At 40.6% G+C, this 25,999-nt stretch overlaps 1 protein-coding gene across 14 annotated transcripts in view; it reads left to right on the top strand.

The window, feature by feature from the left end:
* The window catches only part of LOC141794692 (ankyrin-3-like), a 139,581-nt gene that overhangs the window by 67,198 nt on the left and 46,384 nt on the right, over positions 1-25,999 (top strand). For 10 of the 14 annotated variants that reach the window (XM_074675107.1, XM_074675106.1, XM_074675105.1 and 7 more), the window contains exons 2-16: positions 10,039-10,140; positions 10,348-10,446; positions 12,771-12,869; positions 13,447-13,545; positions 16,378-16,563; positions 16,936-16,959; positions 18,544-18,642; positions 19,993-20,091; positions 20,642-20,740; positions 21,303-21,500; positions 22,743-22,841; positions 23,005-23,103; positions 23,212-23,310; positions 23,411-23,608; positions 25,618-25,716. In XM_074675107.1, the coding sequence (XP_074531208.1) occupies positions 10,039-10,140; positions 10,348-10,446; positions 12,771-12,869; positions 13,447-13,545; positions 16,378-16,563; positions 16,936-16,959; positions 18,544-18,642; positions 19,993-20,091; positions 20,642-20,740; positions 21,303-21,500; positions 22,743-22,841; positions 23,005-23,103; positions 23,212-23,310; positions 23,411-23,608; positions 25,618-25,716 (1,698 nt within the window). The remainder of the gene's footprint in view (positions 1-10,038; positions 10,141-10,347; positions 10,447-12,770; positions 12,870-13,446; positions 13,546-16,377; positions 16,564-16,935; positions 16,960-18,543; positions 18,643-19,992; positions 20,092-20,641; positions 20,741-21,302; positions 21,501-22,742; positions 22,842-23,004; positions 23,104-23,211; positions 23,311-23,410; positions 23,609-25,617; positions 25,717-25,999) is intronic. The other 4 variants (XM_074675110.1, XM_074675108.1, XM_074675104.1 and 1 more) reach the window with 1 other exon arrangement.

Below are 25,999 nucleotides of genomic sequence, written 5' to 3'. Positions count from 1 at the left end.
GGATGAAGAGAGGGAGGGAGAAGCTTCAGCTATCATGGTGAGTTTGTAAGTGCACCCTCCTCCCTGTTTCGAAGGTGCTTTCTGGGGCAGGGGGCAGCTTTCTGTGAGGCAGCAGGGATTTACTCTTGTTGACACATTTAGAAAAAAAAAAAGAGGGAGATAGTAAGAGGACGGGAGGGTGAGAGGCAGTAAAGGGGATTTGGCATGTCCTTCCGGCAGCGTGAAAGACGGCGAGATGCTCTGCGCTTTGTTTACTCACCACTGGAAAGCTGTTAGATAGACCCCTCTCCTCTTCTCTCCCTCCATCCTCATCTTTTCTCCCCTCCTTTACTATCCTCTTCCCCTACCATCCCTCCTTTGATTTCCAGACAGCAGAAGGAACTGTTGTATCCGCTGCCTCCACTGCTAGGATTTACTGGCGTGCTTGATTTTTATTTTCTCCTCTGTCACCTGAGCCCGTAGCACTTACCCTTTCCTCCGTGTGGTATGGATGCCCTGGAGGATAAGATAAGGACAGAGCTAAGCGACTGACTGAGTGAATAGGTGACTAGTTGCCTGTTTGGCAGCTTGGCTTGCCGGCCACTCGGAGCTCACGTTTCACTCCCCCTCCACACAGAGGAGGTAAAGACAGAGGGAGAGAAAGTGAACATGGCTGTGGAAGAGGGTGCTGTTTTCCTGTCACAAGTGAGTAGAGCTGATACTTGGATTCTCTCTGATATTTAACTTCACGTTTTCAATCTGGAAACTAAATCTGTGTTGTGAATTGGTATTTTTTGGTGGAGCAGGTTATTGACTGGGTTAGAAGTTGAGTGTGTGTATTCAGCAGGGCATCTAAGCACTAAAGTGAGCCTGTCTTGATTCGTTTGTTATGACTGCATGGCTGCTTTTGTGTGTATGAACATGAAAAGCTGATCTGCTGCAATCAGTCGTAAAGTGTGTCTGCAGGCTGATAACATGCAGGAATTTTTTGTAACACACCGGGGAGTTTGGTGTCTTGCTTAATTGCCCGTGGACATGCATGTTAATTTTGTCTGCATAAATTAATACTTGAATTATTTATTAGGACGGGTGTTTTCCTTCTAAAGGAATAGTTTGACATTTCTCTGCGCTGATTTGAAAATGTGCAGTGCCCATCCCTTATTTTTTGTTTGCTCTTTGTTGCTTTTTGTGGCCAAAGGCAGATTTGCTTTCTCCTTGTTACATTCCTAATGCTAAGCTAATCAACTTGCGTGCGGTTCATATTTAGGATTCAGAATGGAAGTTGCTCAATAGATCTATAAGTTAACATCTTTCCTTAGAGATCCACTAGTTAAATCAAATGTCAAATATTAAGAATATATTAAAACATTGAACTGTTGATTAGATGTATTCAGTTTATGCAGCTTTACAACATGAAATTACTTGACTGTGTCATGATTGAGAGATCATGACACAAGCTGGGCTATGAGCAATTTTTAATTTGGCATCTTTAAGAAGGGGAATTAGGTTTCCCCACATTTTAAACATGGATATCTAGTAAGAATGCTGGATTTCCAAATATATGCAGATTATCAAACCACTGCATTTTCATATGTCATAGAAATCCTTGAATATGTCTCTTCTAAAAATTGCATGAGATCTTCACAAGACTTAAAAAGAGAAGGTCACCGCATAAGATCTCCTAACTGGTTCATGGAATGTCAGAGAGACAGGCCACCAAGAACAACTATTACAGAGAGCTGGCCAATCAAAGGGAAGGGGGTTTGTGGTGAAGGGAGCCTTAAAGACACAGCAGCTAAAAGGAAGCGTTTCAGACGAAGACTGAAATAAGTGTGAGAAAATCATGAAAACTACTGCAGAGGTACAAGAGGGATAGTATGGTGCAGTGTGTAACAGTTAGAGGCCTTTATCTAACAGACGTGGTAGAAAACAAATGTAATATAACTAAGTATCTTTAACTTTCATTCAAAATCGATTTAGTTTTTTGTTGGCTGAGAATAAGCCTTTCATATCTGTCAAGTCCCCAATCTCCAAGCGGCTGCCCTTCATTGGAGTCCTTCTATCATAGCACAGAGAAAAAAACACCACACACATGTTTTTGTGTTTTGTGAGTGAAGGTGTAATGCTTCACCAGCAGAACAGGTAGGCAAAAGAGCATTTTGATCAAGAATCTGACAGGTAGATATTTCTGAGTATTCCCATTTCTACCCTCTGTTATACCTTCAAAGCAGGAGTGAAAATGATAAACCCACTTGTCTTGTAATCTTTGCTACTCTCCACTACTTTCCAGAATTGAGTTGTTTCAGCTCAATGTGCAGCGTCCTGTCTTGCAACTTTACTCATTTGGTTCACTTTTTTTGCTTGATTGTTGTTCTTTGACGCTGGATTTTTGTGTAGGGAATACTTTGAGCTCAGGCTCTCTGTATATTACACACTAAGCACCAATGAGTAAAATGACACATTTAATCATGAGCGTCTAAAGATAATGGAACATGTATCTGTGGTCAATATCTCCTAATAGATGCACTAAAACCAAAAGGTCTGCATTTGACTACTGTACCAACATTTAACACTTTTCAATAAGAATAATTTTTTTCACATTTTATTTCTTCTTCTTCTTCTTCTTCTTCTTCTTCTTCTTCTTCTTCTTCTTCTTCTTCTTTTAAGTAGTTACTAAACTCACAGTTTTTGCCCATATAAGGGCATGGCTGGCTTGACTGATGCACAGGCACCATTTAGCTGCCACTGCTGACAATTAGCTTCATTATTCCATATTAAAAACAAATGGTTGACATCACAGAGACTACATTCATATATTAACCAATCTAAAAATTTCAGCCTCAGAAACACCTGCCAACATGTGATCAAAGCACAAGATACACCAAAAAAAGCAACAATTTCCTTGGTGCCTTATCATGTCGCCTTTATGTTATGTTATGTTGAATTTTGTGTATGGATTTTTTTGTGAAACCCCAGAAGTGAAAAGTATAAATGAGGGTGTATGGATTTTTTTCCTCTGTTCCCTGGAAAAAAAATATACAAAAGATGGATTCAAACTACGGTATGACTGAATCCAAGCTCTGCTTCAGAATAGTAAACACCATCACTTGCGCTAATTTTTGCATTTCTTGAGTTTCCTTTCAAGGCAAAACTATCTGAGAAACATTTCATTGTTGTGATCTGTTTGGACTTGAAACACTTAATAGATCCAGGAAGTGATTTACTGAGATGCTCACTCTTCATTTAGAAACTTGTGCTGTCTCTAACAATCATTTGTCTAAGTGGCCATTAGGAGGCAGGATGCATTGAACCACTTGTCTCCTGTTTGCAGTGCTCCTGAAATTTGTGGTTCTTTCTGTCTGCAACACTAATACAGTCAAAGCTGTTTGGAAGTCATGTTAATTCTTCAGATATCAATGCTCAATATTTACAGTCCTGAGAGATACAGAGCAAATATGGACGGACTGAATGCAGAACAACTTGTACATTTGATACCCGAATGGGCTCTGTGATGTAAAGACCCCTGCAATAGATTACCATTCATTACGCTGTCAATAACATGCTTTTCATCTATACCTCTTCAAGCCTCTATAATGATTTTCCAGTGTGAGCATGTGATGGTGAAGTGGGGGTTTTATACATCAATAGCTTTGCTAAATTTAGCCTTGAGAGAGAAAAAATGTGGATAATGTGAGAGATGTAACACACAGAAGATCTAGTTAAGTTTTACAGTTTCTTGACAAGAGAAATTGATGTTGTGGGTGATGGGTGAGGCTCTTTGGCACCACTGGGTGTTGAGGTCTGCCACTGGATGGCTCTTTCTTTGTGCTGGTAGAGCTGTGGAGCTCAGTGTGTTTTGTGCTGTCAGGAGAGAAGGGGATAAAGTGAAACAATACAGCCGCTAGTCTGGCTCTGCTCTTAAACACTCACTCACTTCACCCAGAGCCAACAGCCATGACAGTAACTTGTGTTGGTGTATAGGTATACTGTTTTCGCGAGGATGTTTTTGAAGTGAGGAATTTTCAAACATGCATTCAAACTTGCATTTTTACACATCAGTAAAACACAAAATTTTGAAGTAGTGTGCATTTTGTGACATGCTCAGTGCCAAATTGACATAATCACAGTCTGGCAGCCTGGGGTTATCAGTCTTTCTCCAACAAGATATCCTCAATCCATCTATGCTAACATTGCTTTGATGTCATGAGAGGAAAGGTGCCAAGTACAGATTCAGCACAAGTGGAAACAAATGCTCTGCAGCTTTAAACATCGCAAACCACAACTGCAACAGCCAGAGACTGAACTGAGCCCCTCAAAAGCCTGTGTGCCCAGCCTCTTTCAACATCATGGTGAGACAATGTGGGTCATTTTAGTACATGGTCTTGTCATGCATCCTTTTTGGAGCTGTTTCATCACTGTTTACCGTTGACATTCCATTTCTTTTTTCCATTAATTTCGAAACCATACCCTTTCTTAATTTTAAGTTCTTATGGTCTTTCTGGAGTATAGTTATTTGGTTTTTAATTTTCCATGATGAATTCTTCAGGTACTGCTTAAATTGTTATGGATAAAATTATTAAGTTATCAGATAAAGATGGAGGATATGCCATTTATCTCATCCCACTGTTGCAAATTGAAGTCAAAATGCACCAAAGTGTGCACCACAGTGGTCTGCTGGTGAAAAACTTGTTGCGGAAAAAACAGACACAACAAGCCAGAAATCAGATGTTGTGATAGTAGGTTGAGATGAAGAGAATTATTCATTAACCAAGAGGGCCTGGTGTACATTGCACAAGTGGTACATCATTGTAGAAGTTGTGCTGTACTTGCATACAGCATCACAGTGTTTTCAATGAACTAGGTCTTTCTCAAAACTGAAATAGCTCAACACCACGCTTTGCTTTGTTCTCTTCATTTTTCATTTTGCAAATTGAGCTGCTGCTTCTGTTTGCCTTTTCCCTCGCTCCTTAAGTGGTGGGTAGGATGCCCCATTGCTTTTGTAAAATCCACTCAAATTGTCATGACGGTAGACATTTTGAAGAGCAGTGTAAGTCTTGTGTAGTGTCTTTATCAAATACCAACATCAAATTGACCAGATTATCTTTGGCCAGTCAAATTCTTGGCAGCCATTAACCCATCACTGGTTAAATGTTCCCATCCCTTCCACAGATACAAAACAGAAACCAGTCCCATCTATTAATATGGAAGTGGCAGGGTTTGTGAACTGCACTGCAGCAAGTTAGTAGAGGAGCTTCAATTTTTTGGCTTCTCTCTTGGGAAGCTGTCATGTCATCCTTCTTTATACTACCCCATAAAGTACCATGCTAGATTGTTAGCCATACTGCTATATCAGTGGATACAAACTTAGAGCTGTAAGCAGTCTCATTTGAACAGCTCAACCAAGCGGCAACCTCCGGTCTAAGAATATGAGACAATGCAGAAGTGCTAAAATCTGCTGTTTTTTCGAGTGTTCGCTTGAGGCTGGCTCCGGAAGTACCAGAAGTCACAAACACACCAAGCCAAAAAAAAAAAAAAAACATTTTCAAAGCAGAATTTAACCTATTTACAGCCTGGTTCAAAAACATCTCCTGTCTGAGTCGCTAATTTTACTACCAGCACCCACTGTACTGGAGGTAAATTTTTTTCTAACTCAGCCGTTTAGAGGATATTAAGATCACAAGCTTCCCCAATAAGAGCCACAGCTGAGGGTCACGTGACCGACAGCCGCCCTATGGCTGTAAGCGAAGCCCTTGCCACTACCAAACTGGCCGCTATAGCCGTTGTGCTTCATTTTCTGTTTCAGAAACATTTGGGTGACGTCAGCGAGACTACGTCCATGTTTTATACAGTCTATGAGCTCAACCTGCTCCCTAAATACCTGTGTCACTTCAGAAAAAACACCCAGCTATTTCATAATTGGCCTTTTGTCTTGAATGTGTTGGTTATTTTCGAAGGTTAGCATTGGAAAGGTTGGGTTACCTCTTCATAAAGAGTATATCTGTTGGAACAAACTGGCATTGCGGAAACCTTTTGGAAGATTTCAGACACCAATCAGTGACCAGAAGTCATTTTTGATTAGAGCTAAAATGGTTGACGGTCATTTTCAGTGTAGTTTCATGTAAATTAGCTTTATTTTTGACTCTGTAACAAATTGGAAGTGATGTACAGTAATTCTGAGCTTTTCTGGTTGTCAGATTCTCTCTCTCTCATCCTTTCCCTTCAATTCCACATTAGATTAATGCTTTCCTTCAGGCTTACCCTAGTCTTTAATGGCCCCTTTTTCTTTGAACCTCTGATCTGTGGAGGCTTAATGATATTTCTCTTACTAATCTCTTGCCCCGTCCTGTGTAATGCTTCATTCATAAGACTTCAAGATCCCTCATGCTGGACGTAGATGGGCTGTGGATGGAGGCTCGGGCATGTTGGTCACTGGTGTTCACTGCAGGCATTAAGGGATAAACCAGCGAGAGCGGTGAAGAGTGACTCACGGATGAAGACTACCTAATCTGTTGGCACTTAAGCTTGGGCTGAGGGACAGGCAGGGAGTGTTGCACAATATTTAAAAATCAAAGGAACATGTCAAATTTAAAAATATGTTTCTTTTTTTCTGTGTTGCTGTTCGTATGTGCACATTTTTTTCACTTAGATGCATCTTCCTGTAAATCACTGTTCCGATAAATCACTTTGTAGCTGTCACATTTTTTGTCTTTGTGACCTGCGTATTTCCATGACGTCTTAAAACAGTCAAACAAAAGGGTGACAACGACACTCGTCATGGGTCAGAGTCATGGTCCAAACACCTTGGCACATAAAAAGGACACATGCTGGTTATGTAAGACACATGACAACTGCCCTGATGTGTACCAGCATTCAGACTTGGACACACATGCTGCATAGATATTTTATTATGTGGGAAAACTTTGACTTCAATAATTGATGGTGAAGCTAGGCCTGGATATTACGATTGTGTTAAAGCTAAAGTTAGGCATTAAGTGGGGCAGGAAGTCATGGTGAATTGCTTTTAGTGCATACGGTATGTAACAACAAATTTAACCAAAGTATGATAACACTAAAGAAAGTTATACCAGAGACTGTAACAAGACACATGCAGAAATAATGGCTACAAAAAAAAAAAAAAAAAAAAAAAAAGCTGTGTTCATGTCTATTCTCTTTTTTTTCCCAGTGGGACATAAATAAGACTTTCAAGTTTTTTAAAAATCAAAACCACAAAGACAAAGAGTATTAGTCCAACCTCAGTATAAATGTCAATTATTTAATTTATACATTTAAAAGTTTAATACTTAATACTTAATACTTTCTTTCTATGTATCTTTGGATGTTTTCTCATCACACAGACTGTTTTTCTCCCTCAGAGTAACTTGTGAGTTGGTCTTTATGCAGCATGTTTAAACCCTTGATACTCTGTAACAAAATATCAGTTTGACAATGTGTCACCTACGTGACCAATGTGAAAACTTTATTTTATGTAGTGTAAAGCATCTTATTGTTTCTCATGTATCATATGGTATTCCAGTCTGCACCGTATAAGGGGCAACGAAAAAATGAAGCCTATGCAGAGGTGTTAAAAGCTGCAGTTCAGTGAGTATCCGCTTGAGGCTGACTGCACAAAGACTGGAAACACACACACCAAGCCAAAAAGTCAACTTTTCTAGCATTAAAATACATTTTTACAGCCTGGTTCAAAAAACGACTTGGGTCTGAAACGTTAATTTTCACTGTCTACACACACTTTACAGATGTTGAATTTTTTTCCAACTCAGCGGTTTAGATGATATTAAGATCCAGGGTTTGTCTAATCAAAGGCACAGCTTACATGACTGACAGATCTGGCACCCTATAGCTATTAGTAAGGGGACTCAAAACCTGCCTCTTGAGTCAGCATTTACGGCCCACAATCAGCTTCATTACCCTGCTGAGGAACAAACGGTTACAATTGTGAAGACTATGTCCATGTATTATATTGTCAATGTACTGCTCTATAGTATTGTGTTGTATGGTTTGGTATGGTGTTGTATTACATTGTGTTGTATCCAGTTTTTACTCTTTGACTCTCACCCCGAAAGTTTGACTTTTGGAAATAGAGTTGCCACGTTTTCAACAATGTCATCATCATCATCAAAAATGATTTCTTCTCAAGCTCAGAGGCTAAGTATGAAAGAGCAGTCTAGAAGTATATATTAAATTGTATTTGTGTTTTGTCAGCTGATGTACAGTAGCTTTTTTGATTTGCTGTCTCTTTTGATCTGTTTGGTTATTTTTCTGTCAGTGCTGTAGAGACAGTTTTTTTTCTTCTGGTTTTTATCATGAATTAGAGAATCAGAACATGATGAAATACACAAGCAAACTATGATTTACCAAAATCCCATGACTGCACCCACAACTACCATTGTTAGCTCTTCCCCTCCTGAAATCTGTTATACTGCAGCAAGTGTTCATGAGTTTTCACTGTCAGAGCAGAGCCATTATTAATGATTCTCTGGCAGCTGCTACTCCAAATTGATTGCTCACATCAGCCCCATCCTTGATAGATGATCTTCAACTTTTATGATGTCTCCTATGAAGGTAGTGGTTGTATATTACTTGTTAGTGCTCTTGACCCATGGCTCATATTCATGCAGGTCCAGGCGCTGTGCCAGTGACACACTTTGTTGTATCATGACTTCTCTCAAGGCCACAAGAACAGAAACATCATTAGCGCTTCAGTGCTGTCAAAGTGCTCTCTGGGGGTTGGAAAAAGGAAGAAGAGTTTCCCTAGATGTTGGATGATTGGATGCAGAGATATGATCTGTGGCTTAATGGTCTCTTGTGCGCAGGAAATGACTCGGTTTCCAGTCAACACTGCTTAATCTGCCATTATTTTGTTTGTGTGCACATGCTTTATGAGCACACGCAGACTCAAATATTTTCCTCTCACTGTTTATCACAAGAACAATCTGATTCTGGATGTCTCACATTTTGGCTTTGGGTCAGATGCCTCCATGTTCGTCAGAGTTATTTCTGGAAAAGCTCGATGAGGGGGGAGGTGCAGGGGACAATGTTGGGTAAGTGCTCGTACCGTTTTTGCCCTGCTGAGTTTATCCTAAGAGTCTCTGGACGCTGGGCTAAAAATAGCAGGTCTGGGCTTTTGATAATTCAGGGGAATTTAGTTTTTGAGCTGCTATTACGAAGCAGCGTATCACAGCTTCCTGCCCGAGTGCTGATTTTACAAAATGCTCTGCCGCGAAGAAGCAGAAACAAAATGTGCAGAGTTTGCTTTGTGTCATTTTATGTCAAACCAAATGTCTTAGGAGCAACCATGGATGCACAGAAGAAACATAACCTCCCTCTCTTGTACTCTCTATCTCTTTTACTTTGTCTCATCCTTCTGTCAATGCCCTCCCCCCTTTCTATTCTCCTCTTCTAGCACACACACGCACTCGCATACACACTGCATTTATTATAGGGGCAAAAACATGCTTGCCTCATCATTTTATTTTGGTGTGCAAAGCTCTATTTCTGTAGTGATGTAAAGGACAGCCCAGCAGAATAGAGCATGCTCTGCTTCTCGTAGCACAGTGAAGCAGAGTGTTGTACTGAGAGATGTTTGTGGAGGAGAGGAGGTCTCTGAGGCAGCTGGAAGACCACCCGGTCACTGAACTTCCAACATTTGGGAATCAAGGACATTTGGATTTAACAAAGCTGGAGTTTAAGTCCGCTGGGATCTGAGGGCTGACGGAGGATGACGTAGATTGTTGGTGTGATGTGCTGCGGCTCTGTTAGCTTTCTCATGGATTCACTTTTGGAGAAGTTTTAGTATTCAGCTGGATTAAATGAATTTTTGTGGGGTGATGGATCCACTGTGTGTGCGGATGCTGGATTTGTTTGTGTCTCTGATCAGATTTTTGAGCATTTCTGAGGAACTATGACAGAGTTCTACCTGGTACGGGAACAAGGATTTGCATGTGCTTGAGGTCTCCTGTGTGCCTAAAAATAATGTCACCAGTTTGGCATACTCATCTCTTCTTCTTCTCTCTCTTTTTTTTCTCTCCTCTTCCCCAGTCTGACAGTAATGCCAGTTACCTGCGAGCAGCCCGGGCAGGAAACCTCGAAAAGGTCCTCGACTACCTCAAGACTGGGGTTGACATCAACATCTGCAACCAGGTATGCTCACAACCAAAAATAAGTCTTCTTGTTAGTTTTTATCCCCCTAAGGACAATATGTCCTGTTGTTGTTCTGTTCTGCAAAACTATTGCACTCACAACTCACTGCAACAACAAGCAGGAGATTTGATATTTTATGAATTTCATGAATTTAACACACCCTACTGCATAAGATACACAAATCCACTTGATCTCTTGTCTCCCCAGAATGGTCTAAACGCTCTCCATTTAGCCTCCAAGGAGGGGCATGTAGAGGTTGTTGCTGAGCTGCTCAAGCTTGAAGCTGCTGTGGATGCAGCCACAAAGGTAAGACCGGCCTTCACCACGCACCACCTACATCTCAGCTGGGCTATATTTGGATCCAGCACATAACATGCCTACACTGTAGTGTTAAACATCATGCAGCTGCAGTGCCACTACTGTAAGTGTGCAGCCTTTTGTTGGGGCTTGTTATTGGATCAATATTTAATGATGGCTGTGGGGATTGCTGCTGGGGAAAGAGAGAAAATTAAGTAAGAAAAACAAAATGTGTGTCAGAATAAAGCATAAGGCGGTCAGCGCAATCACAGTGGCGTGTTTTTGTTGGAAATGCTTATGAGAAAGATCAAGGTAGGCCAAATCAGAAGCAGTAGTAGTGTTACGTTTTATCTCCAGCTTCTAGTATCCATCAGGGGAGAGTCTCTTCCTTTGAAGCATCCTTACACTGGAGCTCGAAGTTGAGAGGGAAAGCCATTGAAAAAAATATTTAGATTCGAGCCCAGAAGGCTTCCACTCCATTTTAGTCATCTGGTTCAGCCTCTCTGCTACAGGCCACATGCCTGGCGCTGACATAAACACAGGGCAAGATGAAATATTCAAGATCAAGGAGAAAATCTCCCCAATTAAAGCGTCTCTCTAGTATGACCCCAGGATGTTTGGGGATTAGTTTGAGATCTTGGGAATCCACTGCCTGCACCCCAATGTCTGAATTTCTTTATGCAGCAGACGGGGACAATCAGGGCGTGGGGGGTGCTGTCGAGGACATGTACATTCAGTAACACATCAGGCTGTGCTAAAGCTCATTGTGTTTTAGTCTCTAATGTTGTGCTGCTCAAGATTTAAACAGCAGGTCTTGTCTCATGATCATTAGCCTCTTGGCAGAACTGTAACAAATGCACCACTTTGTAAAGCCTGTCTGAGAGGTTTCCATTACAGTATCAGAGTTCAGTTTGTAACATGCAGAGAAGGACTCACATTACAGATGCTTATGATACAGTTTCATATGTGATAATCGCAGATATTTTTCCCCACATGAATTTTGCGAAATGAAAATGCTGCCTATATTGTATTCAACAGAAGTGCTTGTTCTTGGGCTTCGTGATGTGTTCAAGGAATAAAGAACAATATCACTCCAAGAAGACTTGCTCTCAGAGTAAGGGTCAGAAAAGAGATAAAAGAACCAAGAAATTAAGAAATTAAGTGTAGAAAAACAGTGAGTTTGCCAAAACTTGGTTGCAGACTCTGAAGCTAGCAGCCAGAGGCTACATTGGCAGCTACTAGCATAACAAACCTTACTTACTTCCTGATTGAAAAGTTGTAATTCAGGTATCCAAGAGCAGCTTTTTGACTGTTACAATGGAAAACGATACAATTGTGTTTGCAAAGTAATCAATGGGTTGCTTTGTGAAGCGTTGCTAAGGGCTGCACATGAAACACATTTTCTCACTTCATTTGCTCAATAGTAGCATGATACTGAGTGAATAAATCTATCAGCAAAATTATGTTTTGATCCCTTTTCCAAAGTATTTTTTGGACACCACCCTATAGAGCACAGGTGTCAAACTTGTGCCATGGAGGGCCGAGAGGCTGCAGGTTTTCGTTCCAACCAAAAAGTCCACCAGCTGATTTCACTGATTACCTCACCTTCAAGCAGAGAGCAGGGACTAATCAGTGGAATCAGCTGGTGGAGTGTCTGGTTGGAACAAAAACCTGCAGTCTCTCGGCCCTCCATGGCACGAGTTTGACATCCCTGCTATAGAGTAACACCGATAGCTGAATTAATCTTATAGTCCATGAAGCGTCATTTGTCTTTATTTAGCAAACAGGCCCCTTCTCTCTTTATCTATCTGCCCTGTGCCTCGGCAGGAATGCCTACCTGATATCCCAGCTACAGTATCAGGTCCATGTGATGGCGTTCCCTTTTGTGCAGCAGCACTAGTTGTGAATCTCGTAAACCAGTATCACGTGGCCAAGAAGCAGACTGGGGCTCTGCTTTGCCTGTACTATGACCTGTTGGGTTCATAAAAAGCCTCCTGTAGTTTTATTTACGGCCGAAGCTCAGTGGGGACTCATTTATGCGTGCAACGTACGGCATCGGAAGTGACACATTGTTGGCAGAGCAGGCAAGGGATGCCAGAGAGAGGACGCCAAGAGTGCGGTTGGTGTTAGGGATGTCACTAGGGCACAGTGTACAGACATGAATATGTACAGTACACACACACACACACACACACACACACACACACACACACACACACACACACACACACACACACACACACACACACACACACACACACACATTTGTAACACAGTGGGACAGGTGGAGCAGAGCTTAACACACATTCCTCTGGTTGTTTCATGTAATCCAGAAAGGAAACACTGCTCTGCACATAGCCTCCCTGGCTGGCCAAACGGAAGTCGTCAAAGAGCTGGTCAATAATGGAGCCAATGTCAACGCACAATCTCAGGTGGGATACACACACTCAAACTCACACTCACACATTCACTCTAGCCATCAGATTCCATTACCTATGATACATTTAATACCTGAGACAGCTTCGTTTACTCTGAAAACTGTGATGTACACTTTATTTCTGATGATACCCAATCATGAAGTCACTGGCACTGAGGGAAACTCTCAGAGGAAATATCCTCATTGACACAATCTGGCTTTGTGCCAACTGGGCCTCTGCCTCTCCAGGAAGCTGCTGCCTTTGCATTTTGTGTTTAACTCTCTCAGATCAATGTGACAGGAAAGATTTCAAATACTGATTTTACTGTTTGTTCTTATCAAACCCTGTAATAGCAAATACTGATGGAACACCAAGAGATAAGCCTTATAAGTGTTATATTTTTATTTTATCAATGGGGCGCTTTTGTTTTGGTGTGTATCTCTCACAACCTATGTAACATACAAACTGTAGAAATAAAAGGAAACATACAGTTTGTATTTACAGGGAACATCTCCCATTAAAAAATATCATAAAATAAAATCCATGAAAACTTGTTTCAACATGTTCATGTTTGAATATGATCTTTGTGCAGAATGGCTTCACCCCTCTTTACATGGCAGCCCAGGAGAACCACCTTGAAGTGGTGCGGTTCCTTCTGGAGAACAGCGCCAGCCAGAGTATGGCCACTGAGGTACTGTAACAGCGTGTATGGGTGCGTGTGTGTGTGTGTGTGTGCATGCATACACATATGTGGGCCGAGCCTGTGTTCACCTCTTGACAATCATACCCTTATTGTGTGTCTCCATACATATTCTCTGCCTCAGTGTTGTATGGTCTTTACATCTGTTGTACTAACCACCTTCATCTCCTCTCCTCCTCTGTCTCCTTTCCTCCCTTGATCCCCCATCCTGACTCCTCTCTGTTTCCCACTCTCTCCGTCCTCTCCTCCCTAACCCATCTCTGTCTCACATTCTCATTCTGTCCTCCCATCATCCTCCTCGGCCTGCCCCCCTCTCCCCCTCCCTTCCCGTCTCTTCATGAGGGGACTGGGCAGAGCTTCATTGATTGGTAGGGTATGTTGGTGGAGGAGGCAGAGTGACCTTGAGTGGCTCACAGATGAGGTCCGCTCCGCTCACTGCCTCTCCTCCATGGCTGCTGCTGCAGCTGCTGTTACTACTCTGATTTACGTTGCTCAGCTTATGGAACCCGAACACACACACACACACACACACACACACACACACACACACACACACACACACACATACACACACACATACACACACACACACACACACACACGCAGTTGAGAGTCACAGCACGTTCACGCACAAGCACGTGCACATATGGAGATAAGGAGCTGATGGCGCTAATGGAAAACCCCAGCTAGTCTACAGTCTGCTTGCTTACATTCATTGGCTACATGCTAGCACAGCGTATACCTTCTTAGATTATTGTTGCATCTATGCACAATGTTAAGATATATAAATGCTTATATACTAACTTCCTGTGCAAACACACTCAAACTTACAGTGTGCAGGGAAGCTCTCATATGAATTATGCATCATAACTGTGATGTGTGTGGGTGAGAGGTGTAAGCCTTTTCCAGCCTATCTTCTCATTATGTAACATACATTAGTGTCCTATAGGGTTAGGAAGCTGGAAATGTTCAGTTACATTGACATCTGTTTGCCAAACAGTATGGTTAGTTTAGATTTACTCTCTTCAGGCTCCAGACAGAGAAGTGACATCACACACAACATGTGATCATTTTTCTCAAGGTCGCTCAATGAACCATCTAAAACTAAAACAAGACATTCAATAGAGGAAACAGAATGAACAAAGTAAACCACCATTTACCATCACAGGTTTATTTAAGGTTCGCAGCAAAACAAATCATCTGCTGTTTGCCTTGATTCAGTTATAAAAGAAACATATAGGTTGTTTTTAAGTTTTGTAAAGCTTTTAGCGCCATTTCCTTTGCATTCATACCAGGGTTGTCAAAATTAAATCATTAATCAGATTAATCCCATCATCAGGATTAATCTGATCAAAAATTTTAACTCAATTAACTCATCTGCAGAATGATTCAAAAATCCCTGAAATGTCACTGGCAACGCATTTTGGGCAGTTTGTCCAAATAGATTTGAGTACAATAAATAAATAATTTGAAAATGAATAGTTGACCAACATCAAGTATTACACACACTCTGCAGGAAGGAGTTTTCTGTTCTGCGTCAGGACTTCGGTAAATCTACCTCAGACAAATTGACACACCATTGCAAAGTAGCCTGCAACAAACTCAAGACCTATTAATATTGTCAAGGACATGGTTTTTACAAAGGTTTTACAAGTTTCCTCTCAAGATGAATTGTGCAAGGCTCCATCAAGAAGCACAAAGTTTTTTCATTAACATGAACTGTTAAAGGTGTTTTATTAAAATGTGAAGTGCAAATATATGGTCCTCCTTTCTTGAGTCTGTTTGCTTATGCAAAATGAAACAAAATTAATATCCACAGCAACCCTGTGATTAACAGCACTGCACAAAACAAAATTTAAGTCAAGTAGTGTTTCAATAGATTGTATCTATAGACTTATTAAGCCCAAGATAAATAGATGTGATTAACTTGATTGATTTTTTTAATCACTTGACAACACTACAACACTAAATTATACAAATCCGGTTTTAGCTTAGCTTGTGTTTTTATCCTATGACATGCTGAAAGTTGAAGGTTATGCATGAGTTTTTCTGTTGGATAGATTTGTTTTAAAGCTAGGTACAACCATGACATAGAGAAAAACATGGGTGCATAAAATCAGCAACAACAAAACAATAAGATACATGGGCAAAAGAATGAGTCCAATGACAACTAGATGCATAAAACATGTAAAAATATAATTTAAACCATCATAGTGAATGGGAAAGTGTACTAGGTCATCATTCAAGCTCAATAGTTGGCTGGTCTGTGGGATATATCCGGCATCTGGTTGAGGCATCTCCTCTGTACTCAGCCACACGATTTTTTATCTACACATTTAAAATCATGTATTGTGTGTGCATATGTATGTGTGTGTGTGTGTGTGTGTGTGTGTGAGTGTGTGTATATATGTGTGTGTGTGTGTGGGTGGGTGGGTGGGTGGTGCTTTGGGGTGGAGTTTGAATGGGGGGGCGGGGACTGTTTTTTTTTTTTACATGTATAGCACTTTGTGCTGCATTTCTTTTAATGTATGAAAAGTGCTTTATAAATAAACTTGATTTGATTTGATTTGATTTGATTTGAGTGAAAAAGGGTCTGTTATAGGGTCTATGCGGGTAGTTGAAGCACATAGGGAGTAAGATATATACTATGACTTGTGAGGAGTCAGGGTTCTTGTATTGCTCTCCTCCTTCTCAATATGAACAAAACAGTTCGACGCTTAAAGAGCTCCAGCTCTCCATACCCGCTTACTAACTGTCCGATCTGATCCATCCAGTAGTTTGAACCCTCTGACCTCTCTTTCTCTTTCCCCTTACCTCTCCCAGGATGGCTTCACCCCTCTGGCGGTGGCGCTCCAGCAGGGCCATGACCAGGTGGTCTCCTTGCTTCTGGAGAACGATACAAAGGGCAAGGTACGCCTACCTGCCCTGCACATCGCTGCCCGCAAGGACGACACCAAGGCCGCGGCCCTGCTCCTACAGAACGACCACAATGCTGACGTAGAGTCCAAGGTGAGAGACGACGATTAAACAGTATGATGCTGATGGTGGAGCTTTAGTTTGTGATTTTTTTAATCATTTGATGTGATTTACCTTCTTTGTTTTTTTTTATTGTTGCTGCTTTTTTTCCACTTGCTGCATTTATTTCTGTTTTTGGTTGAACTTGGTTTTGATGATCTTTTTGGTAAAATAAGGGGCAGACGTATTGAATTTTCATATTTTTGAATCACATCTTGATTGTTTGAATCTTTTTTTATTATTTGTACTGAGCTACTTCTCTCTCCCTACTCCCTGTCAGTGGAGGCAGTTTTCTGCTTTTTCTTTTTCTTTCTTTTTTTTTGCTCACTAACTGCTCGTTCTCTCCTCTCTTGGCTGACTCTGTAGATGATGGTGAATAGAACAACAGAGGTACACCTCTACTCTGTACATTATGTAGTCTCTCCATTGCAAGTCATAAAAGTTCTGAAAAAAAACCAACAACAAAAACTCTTCAGTGCCCCTGACTTGATGCAGTAGTGTTTCTGCAGCCCTGTGTCACCTCCCTTTTGTCCATTTTAACTCCCATCTTCCTCTGCATTGCTTCATCCATGTAGTGGATACCTGTAGTCCTAGAGAAAGTCAGAGTAGCGCATGTTTCACTAATTCTGATGTAGGACATCCTGAGGCTGAAGGCTTGGGTATTGAGGTTTTAATGCTTGGTTCTAATAGTTTCATGGTGTCCAAAGCTGAAGCTTCGGCTGTAACTTTTGACAAATTCTCGGTTAATATTGACAAAATGATGTTTTGATGTGACACCGTCTGTCCATGAAACTGATTAACATGATAACCTTTGTTAGCATGAAATATGGTTATCATACATTGGAAAGCAACAGTTTGTCCATAACCTGCATGGCAACCAAATCCCTTTAACATGTAAAAGAGCCCAGCCTCTCAGCTCACAAGAAAAACTTTGTAGATTTAGGTTAGTTCTGTCTCTTGTAATCCTTTAACTCTTGCACCTAAAGCATTTGGCATGTGACCAAAACAAAAAGCAACCTCAGCTCTGCTTACAAGGGCAACAAGGGCCCCCTGTGCCACACCAAAGCCAGGCCACACTCAGTGTGTACGTGTCTGTGTGTCGGCCTGTTTTGGTTGGCATTGTTTCTGGCTTTGGCAGGCTGACCAGTTATCTGGTATGAATCATCCAAAAATGGCTCTGTTGATCTGAGGTCCTGCATCGTGGTAAACAACACTTGTATTCGCTGAAAGACAGAAGTTATCCACAGCACATGAGCTGCTTGTCTGTAGACTAACCAAAGTAAGAGGGACTTTTACAGTTTTCTTTGTGTTTAAAGTGTAAGGTCACCCTCTGAATTGTTTCAAATCTGACGTCTTTTTGGTTTAGTCACTCAATCTTGTAAGACACCTGCTCTCTGTTGGAGTTTCGGTTGTTTGACATTGGGATTCTGATAATTAGAAAGCTTTATGTGAGATTCATTCAGTCATTGGAGAGATTGTTTCCAGCGTCCCTCTTTTGCTTTCACAGCTGTTGCTCTATAAGCCAGGAGTTTTGCCAGGAAATTACTTTAATCCAAGATGTTAACAAAAAGATATTAGGCTTATTCACAGAGGCATTTTGCACACTTGACATATCAGGAGATTACCAGCGATTACTTTTTAATGGAGTCCATAAAAATGAGTTACATATTCACACTTAGGTTTTCAAAGTGTGTCTTGTATTTTTAGTAGCATGAAAGGTTTGAGTCTGATCCCCTGTGTTAGCACTCTGTTGGCCCATGTTGATGCTTCATTAAAGGGGCTTCCTCTTCCTTATAGCAGTGTGCCTTTGTCTGACAGAGTGTGGCTGTATGTCAACCATAGGTCTGTTTAGAGTACTGTGAAGCTCAAGGACTGATCTGAATGAAAAGGGTGTTTTCTTTAAACAGTTTGTAATGAAATGTGTGTGTGTGTTTTTTCCCCATGTGTGTGTATCTGGCTCTTTCCAATCCTCAGAGTGGTTTTACACCCCTCCACATAGCTGCTCACTATGGCAACATAAATGTGGCGACGCTACTGCTGAACAGAGGGGCTGCTGTGGACTTCATGGCTCGGGTGAGTTTACTCTGCCCTCTGCTGTTTGGGAGGGGTACTAAAATTACTGACTGTAAATTAGAGGGAAGGGTTTTTTATTATTATTATTATTTAATGCTGACACATGCAAAGTTTAGTTTCTATGACATGTTATTTTTCTACCACTCAGACACTTTAAGATTTTGAATCATTCAGTCTGAAAAAATGTGAATTATCCTTGGAGAAAAGGATGTGTACTATTTCATTGTTGGATTGAAAACAAAAACTATTTTAGAAAAAAATCAATCAACAGCTTCTCTATCTCAAAAAGCCTTGCCTGCCCTGCAGAAATATTGTTATAAGTCCATTTTGTTGTATTTGACTTGACCATCCATTTATTTCCTTCAATATCCAAAAATATTCAAATTTCAGAGAGAGATTTAGGAGGAAAAACAGTTTAGAGGGAACTTCTTTCTCGATTTTGCTGGATTTATTTTAGTAGTTCAGTGGGAAAAAATCATCAAGGATACATGTGTTATGTCACCTCAGACTGAAATAGTTTACACAAGATCACAAATTTATGTCACAGGAAAGATGTGTTTTTGTTTTCAAGCAGGGGTGAATGAGTCATGAATTAACTACTTTATGTTGTGAATTAAACAGGTGTAATGAAGAGAAGCTGGAAACCTAATTTAATTTTTTACTCAGTGCACACACACGCTTGACAATTCCAATTAACACTTAGCATCATTATCATTTATTTCTGGTGAGAATGAGGAACAATAATCTCTGCCCTTCTGTAAATAAAGCAAACAGCAATGTGAGTGTTACAACAGCTGATTTCTCTCTCAGCGTTCATTAAAGGCTTTAGACTCAGTAAGAAATTTTCTGATATCATAAGAAGAGCAGAACTTTCTCATATTTACTTGGATTTTTAAACTGCAATGCAGGACGGGGTTTCATTAAATTGTGTTTGTTTTACACTTCAGACATGAGCCATCACCAGTCAACAGTGGCCTGTAATTATATAATTGAGTGTGTGGAGGAGTGTTTGTGTTTGTAGTGCTTTTTGACACTGATTACAGGTTAGATCCTAAGAGTGACACTACAGCGGTGCCAATAGATGGCATTAAACAATTGTTTTACAACTGGATAATAAACAGCCATGTCCCCTCATTAAGCAAGGTGAAGGGTTTGTTTTAGGCAACTACAAATTAGATCATTATAATTGTTTTAATATATTACATTGCATCTTTCATATCTAATAAAACCATCCAAATTTTCTCTTATATTTTAAAATCCGCAAACATGATGTTTGCTTTGTTGTGTGAATGAAATAAAGTGTGACATCTCAGCTGAATGATAACAGCAACTGTGCTTTGTTTTGTTTAGAATGACATCACACCACTTCATGTGGCATCAAAACGGGGAAACAGCAACATGGTCAAGTTGTTGCTGGACAGAGGGTCCAAGATCGATGCAAAGACCAAGGTGAGAGCTAAATAATGAATAGATTATATACCAGAAATAATACTGATGAGTCTTGAGGATTCAGCTTGATGAGGATATAATCAGCTCATTGGCCTTAAATTTCTATTTTCTACAATCTTGAAATCAGTTCCTATTCTTTCGTATGCTTACAGATCAGTGATGTACAGATTTTGGTCGAAAAACTTCATAAAATTCAAAGTCCTGATGTTTTGTGCTCTTTTTAAATTTTTATAGGTGTTTCCCTTCAATATGAAGTCTTAGTGACTAATTTTTTCTTGTTAATTTTGATGAGTAATTTGCCTTAAGTTGAACCAAACTCATAATTTACTATTTGAAAATAGTTTCATTTTGCTTCAACAACCTCACAAATAAATCTCTTTTAATTAATGCAGTCCTAAATCATAACAATTGCACTTGCACAATTTTTTTCAATAGTTTAGGTCAAGGTGTGTTCATTGTATATTAACCTCTAAATATCAATTTCCCAAAAGAAGAAATGCTTTTATTAACTCTATTTTTGATCTCTTTTCTGTCTTTCATCTGCCTGTAGGATGGGCTGACGCCTCTCCACTGTGGGGCGAGGAGCGGGCACGAACAGGTGGTAGAAATCCTACTCGACCGAGGAGCTCCTTTCCTGTCTAAGACCAAGGTAGCTACTGGGACAATTGATTTAGGAGCGGCTGCTTAGCTCAGAATAGGACAGAAAAGGTCACAAACACAAGTTATATGTCTTATAGATCAGGTCAAACAGCCCATACCTCCTCTTAAACTGGATACACATGAATTACCACACTGCTCACAACATATTTATATTAACTAGCCTGACTAAAAAGTCGTAGCTCTTAACCAATCCGAATGCAGGCCTATTGTTGTTGCTGTAGTGTTGTCGCATTGTCTCCATAACTTGTGTGCGACCTCTCCAGAACAGCCTGTCTCCGCTGCGTAGCCCTACAGTTTGACCACGCAGGACGACCAGTGTAACAAAATAGACATTGTTGTAATGACCTCGTTATAACAATGCTCCTGTAACCTTCTCAACAACTTCCTTCACAGTCTGTCTGTGCAGCACACGGCCACGCCCTAACTTCCTGTGTCTGTCTGTCCATCTGTCTATGTGTCCGTCTGCGTGTGTGTTTGTCTCTCTTTCCTTCTTTCTTTCTCTCCCTCTTCTCTCCTTCTCTCTGTCTTTCCCTTTCTCCCTCCTACCATAGAATGGTCTGTCTCCGCTCCACATGGCAACTCAGGGGGACCACCTGAACTGCGTCCAGCTCCTGCTCCAGCACGACGTCCCCGTGGACGACGTCACTAATGACTACCTGACAGCGCTGCATGTTGCTGCTCACTGTGGTCACTACAAGGTGGCGAAGCTCATAGTGGACAAAAAGGCCAACCCCAATGCCAAGGCTCTGGTAAGAAAATAAGAATGTTATCATATCCTAAACCATCATATTATATGACAAGAAATCAAACAAACAAAGAATTAACTTCAGTAAAATCTTATCTTGAAACATGTTTTTTTCTGGACTTGTCAGGTGAATGTGGCTTGCATTAAGTCTATAAGACAATATTCTACAGTTCTACAGTTTCATTTAGCAGACGCTTTTGTCCAAGAATTTAGACGCAAGGGAAAACCTTAGTTAGTGTGACAAAGTGCTACAAGTTTTTTGCTGCAGGTGCTGCCATTAAGTGCGAGAATTTTTTTTTTCCAAGTTGAATTAATGGCTGCAACAATATAGTACAACCTTCAACAGCATTCAGTAATCAGTGCTAAATATTCACTAAGAGTTGGGTCTGAGACCTTTTGACTCATTCTACCCCTGAGGACAAAGCAGAAAAGGTCAGCTTGAGTGCTTAAGTACTCCCTAAACAGATGAGTCTTCAGACATCTCTAAATGTAGAAAGGGACTCTGTGGATCGTATAGAATTAGAAAATTCATTCCACCATTTGTGCACAACGGAGGAGAACAGTCTGGCTAAAGATTTAGAGCCACGCTGGGCTTTCACAGGCAGAAGGTAGTTGGCGAGAAGGAGTGTAGACCTAGATGAGGGACCCCAGGTAGGCAGGAGCTGTTGTTGTCGAAGAAGAGCTTTGAATTTGATTCAAGCTGCCACTGGAAACCAGTGAAGAGAGATCAGCAGCTGGGTGGCATGCTGTTTTAGGCTGGTTAAAGACCAGACATGCTGCTGCATTGTGGATCATCTGCAGAGGTTTAAATGTACACACAGGAAGGGAGCTGCAGTAGTCAATGTGTGAAATCACAAGGGCCTGTACCAGAAGCTGTGTGGCCTGTTGTGTCAGGTAGGGTGTGATCCTCTTGATGTTAGAGGACAATGTTACTGAAAATAAGACAAACAGGTGTATAGATTTCAGTTTTTGCAGTTCTGCAAAAATTGAAATTAAATATCATCTTTATGCAGACAGAAATAAAAAGGCACTAAGGCTTCTCAGTATAAAGACTGGAAAACACAAGGTGGAGAATAGAGTGAAAAGAAATCTCCTCACCCATTGGGTTTCTCACTGATGTCTTCTGTAACACACTTTTCTCTGCAGACAGCTTGCTATCCCTCTGGAAGTCAGATATTTTCTAACCACAGACTTTATCTCCTGCTGGAAATGTTGAAAGACTATTTTTTCTGTCTTCTGTGTACAGAATGGTTTCACTCCACTTCACATTGCCTGCAAGAAGAACAGAGTGAAAGTAATGGAGCTGCTGCTTAAACATGGAGCGTCTATCCAGGCTGTCACTGAGGTACAACAACACAGATCTACATTTACTCTTGACTGATTGACTCTACCTCCTAGCACTGGTACTAGTGGTGGTTTCTTTAATCTGTGCTGACTTTTAAATACTCTGAGCTGCACTATTAAGTACACCAAGCCCTACCTTTAAGAAGTCATGTTTTTTTGCTCAGTCTGGCCTGACACCGATCCATGTGGCAGCCTTCATGGGCCATGAGAACATTGTTCATGCACTGATGCACCACGGAGCATCACCCAACACAACAAATGTAGTGAGTGGCTGGTTTGAAATGTCTCTTTTAGAGCTTCCTAGAAATAAAATCCCACGTCTCTGCATGGAAAATAAAATCCACTGATGACTCTTTCTATGTGGCTCGCAGCGAGGTGAGACAGCTCTCCACATGGCAGCGAGGGCAGGCCAGGCAGACGTAGTCCGATACCTGCTCAAGAATGGAGCCAGAGTGGAGACCAAGTCCAAGGTTAGAACACTGAACTGAGTCTCATTATCAATCAGTGTGACATGAAACGGGACAAAAGGGGAAAATATGGAGCCAGAAGTCACTTTTATCTTCTCTGCAGGATGACCAGACAGCGTTGCACATCTCCAGTCGGCTGGGCAAAGTTGACATTGTACAGCAGCTGCTGCAGTGCGGCGCCTCTGCCAACGCTGCCACCACCTCAGGCTACACCCCCCTACACCTGGCTGCCCGGGAAGGACACCAGGATGTTGCTGCCATGCTGCTGGAGAATGGAGCGTCACTCTCCTCCTCCACTAAGGTGATGTCTTACTTTTTGAGTATGGAGTACAGTTTGATGTCTTTTTTCCTTTTACATGACTTACTTCACCTTTAATTGAATAGCACTTATTAGACATAAAGTATGAAGCCCAAAGTGCCTCACAGACAGGAAATAGAAACAGAAATTAACAACTCAAGATAAAATTAAAAGACAACAAGAAATTACAAGGTAGTGCATTTTATTAACTAAAAAGTACATAATTGCGTAAAGATCGCTACAGCTAAATGAGAAAAAAACTGAAAACGTCAATGATCATTAAATGATCTTGGATCATCTTCCTAACCTGGTTTGAAATTCAATGCCAGAGCAAAAATTGAACTTAGATCTCGTTTTCAAAAATTCATTTTCTTTTAATATCCTCATACAGGTAGTTCAGTTTTTGCGTGCCATAAAAATATTATGAGTCTCTCTAACCTGTGCTTGTGTGACACACATGAGCCACATTTAAAAGAGAGGTAGTTGAGGATCTAAGTGATTTTTTGGAACATAAAACAAAAATAAAAGCCTGTGATTTACAGAGGAGAGAGGTCATTTAGTGCTTTAAAAAACAAGTATAAAGACATCCAAATCAAATTCAGGACATCACATTTATAAACTCACACCTGAGGAAAATGACCTCATAATTTCAATACCATTAATTCCCACTAGTGGGCACCAGTCTCTGTTCAAAAAGCCATCTATGGTGCTGTTTTGTTCATCTTTATTCATTAAGTTTTGTTGTAAATAAAGAAAAGCCGTCATAGTTTGCAATGCAACGATCAAACATGTGCCATCACATCCTTCTTCTACAGCCTTTACACTAACTTAGCAGTGTTAGCTCAGTGATTTAAAGCTATTGTTTTTAACTTAGGATAATTTTTTGATACAGGATGTCAATCATGCACTCATAATGCCACACTTTGTTGATGATGGCTCAGCATCTGTCAAGCATCAAAGTCAAACAGAGAAGTGGAATACTCTTTATGGGATGGGATTGTACATGTGTGTAGAATGTGTGTATGTAATGGGCGTTGCTGGGGGCTTTCTGTGAAGGTGACCTAACTCAGTGGAACAGATTAATGAAGGGTAAACCCCATGGTACCAGCGCTGTTTCTCTTTAACTCTGTCTCCCTCTCCCTCTAGCACACACAGCATCTTTCTGGACATCACCTACGTCCTCTAAACTAGGATATAATATCATTCTAATGCAGTAACAGAGGAAAGGCAGGAGTAAAGGAGATTCAAAATTATTAGTACCCACATTTAAATCACAGTAATCTTCCTCTGCTGTCTTTAAAATTATCCTTTTAATCGTGTCAAAACAGGCTGAACCAATCACACAATGGAGGTCATGTGTTGCAGAGCGTGGAATTGGAATCTGTGGGAGTCCCACATTCCTCTGGAAAATATGACCTAATGCCTTTAAATATCTTCACATACACACAGGAAGGAAGCAAAGATTAACATGATCACATTATACAACAGCTAAATATAGATCTGGAATACATGAGGATATAAGGGCCTTTAGATTCCTCTCCCAGGGCTTCACATACTTTTGAACAGTCCGTGGTTCATGTACTGTTACACCATCCTAGATTCTTGTTTTCAACTCTTATTATCACTTGTAATATTGATAAACTCCACTAAACAATAATTTTGTTTGATATGGTAGCATTATGTGTCAAAAAGCTACAGTAGCTGATGTTTTGTTTTCATATACAGATAAATATCTTTTTAAAGTGGGAAAATAAGCACCATGTTTTTTTCAGCTCTACCTAAATAAACTTTATTTCATTGAGTTTTTGCTTCACAAACATCCTTTGTTTGTTTTGATTACAAATGCAAACTGTCCTTGGTTCTTTATAAGTATGTTGTTGTTGAGAACTTGACCCCAGACAAATATTCTCTTCCTGTTTGGATACCCATCTCATTGCTTCCCCTTTCTCTTCTCACTCCTCTCCATCTTCCCACTGTCTTTTTTTTTAAGTGTCTTATTTTCTGCTCAACAGAAAGGGTTCAGCCCCCTGCATGTGGCAGCAAAGTACGGCAAGATGGAGGTGGCCAGTCTCCTCCTACAGAAAAGGGCTTCGCCGGATGCTGCTGGAAAGGTGAGATATCTGGCACACCTAAATTAGAGTTAATCTTAATCTTGACCCACATTTAAAGCTGCTTTTAGATGTGTTACTGTTACATCAAGAGGGAGACACCTAAAGAGAATCTCTATAATAAGCAGAAGACAACACTCAAAAAATATAAAAACAAAAACCTGATCATAGATAACAATGTGAGTTGTTATAACAAGGTGTTACATAATCAGAGTCTTGACTGAGTGTCATTCTTAAAAAGAGCACCAGGAAAAGTTTTGAATAGAGCAAGATTGATTAAAAGCAG

This window comes from Halichoeres trimaculatus, unplaced genomic scaffold (genome assembly GCF_033239565.1).
Source record: "Halichoeres trimaculatus isolate MK-OKI-2021-1 unplaced genomic scaffold, fHalTri1.1 fHalTri1_scaffold_8, whole genome shotgun sequence".
Classification (NCBI taxonomy): domain Eukaryota; kingdom Metazoa; phylum Chordata; class Actinopteri; order Labriformes; family Labridae; genus Halichoeres; species Halichoeres trimaculatus.
This window is presented reverse-complemented; position numbering and strand designations above follow the sequence as displayed.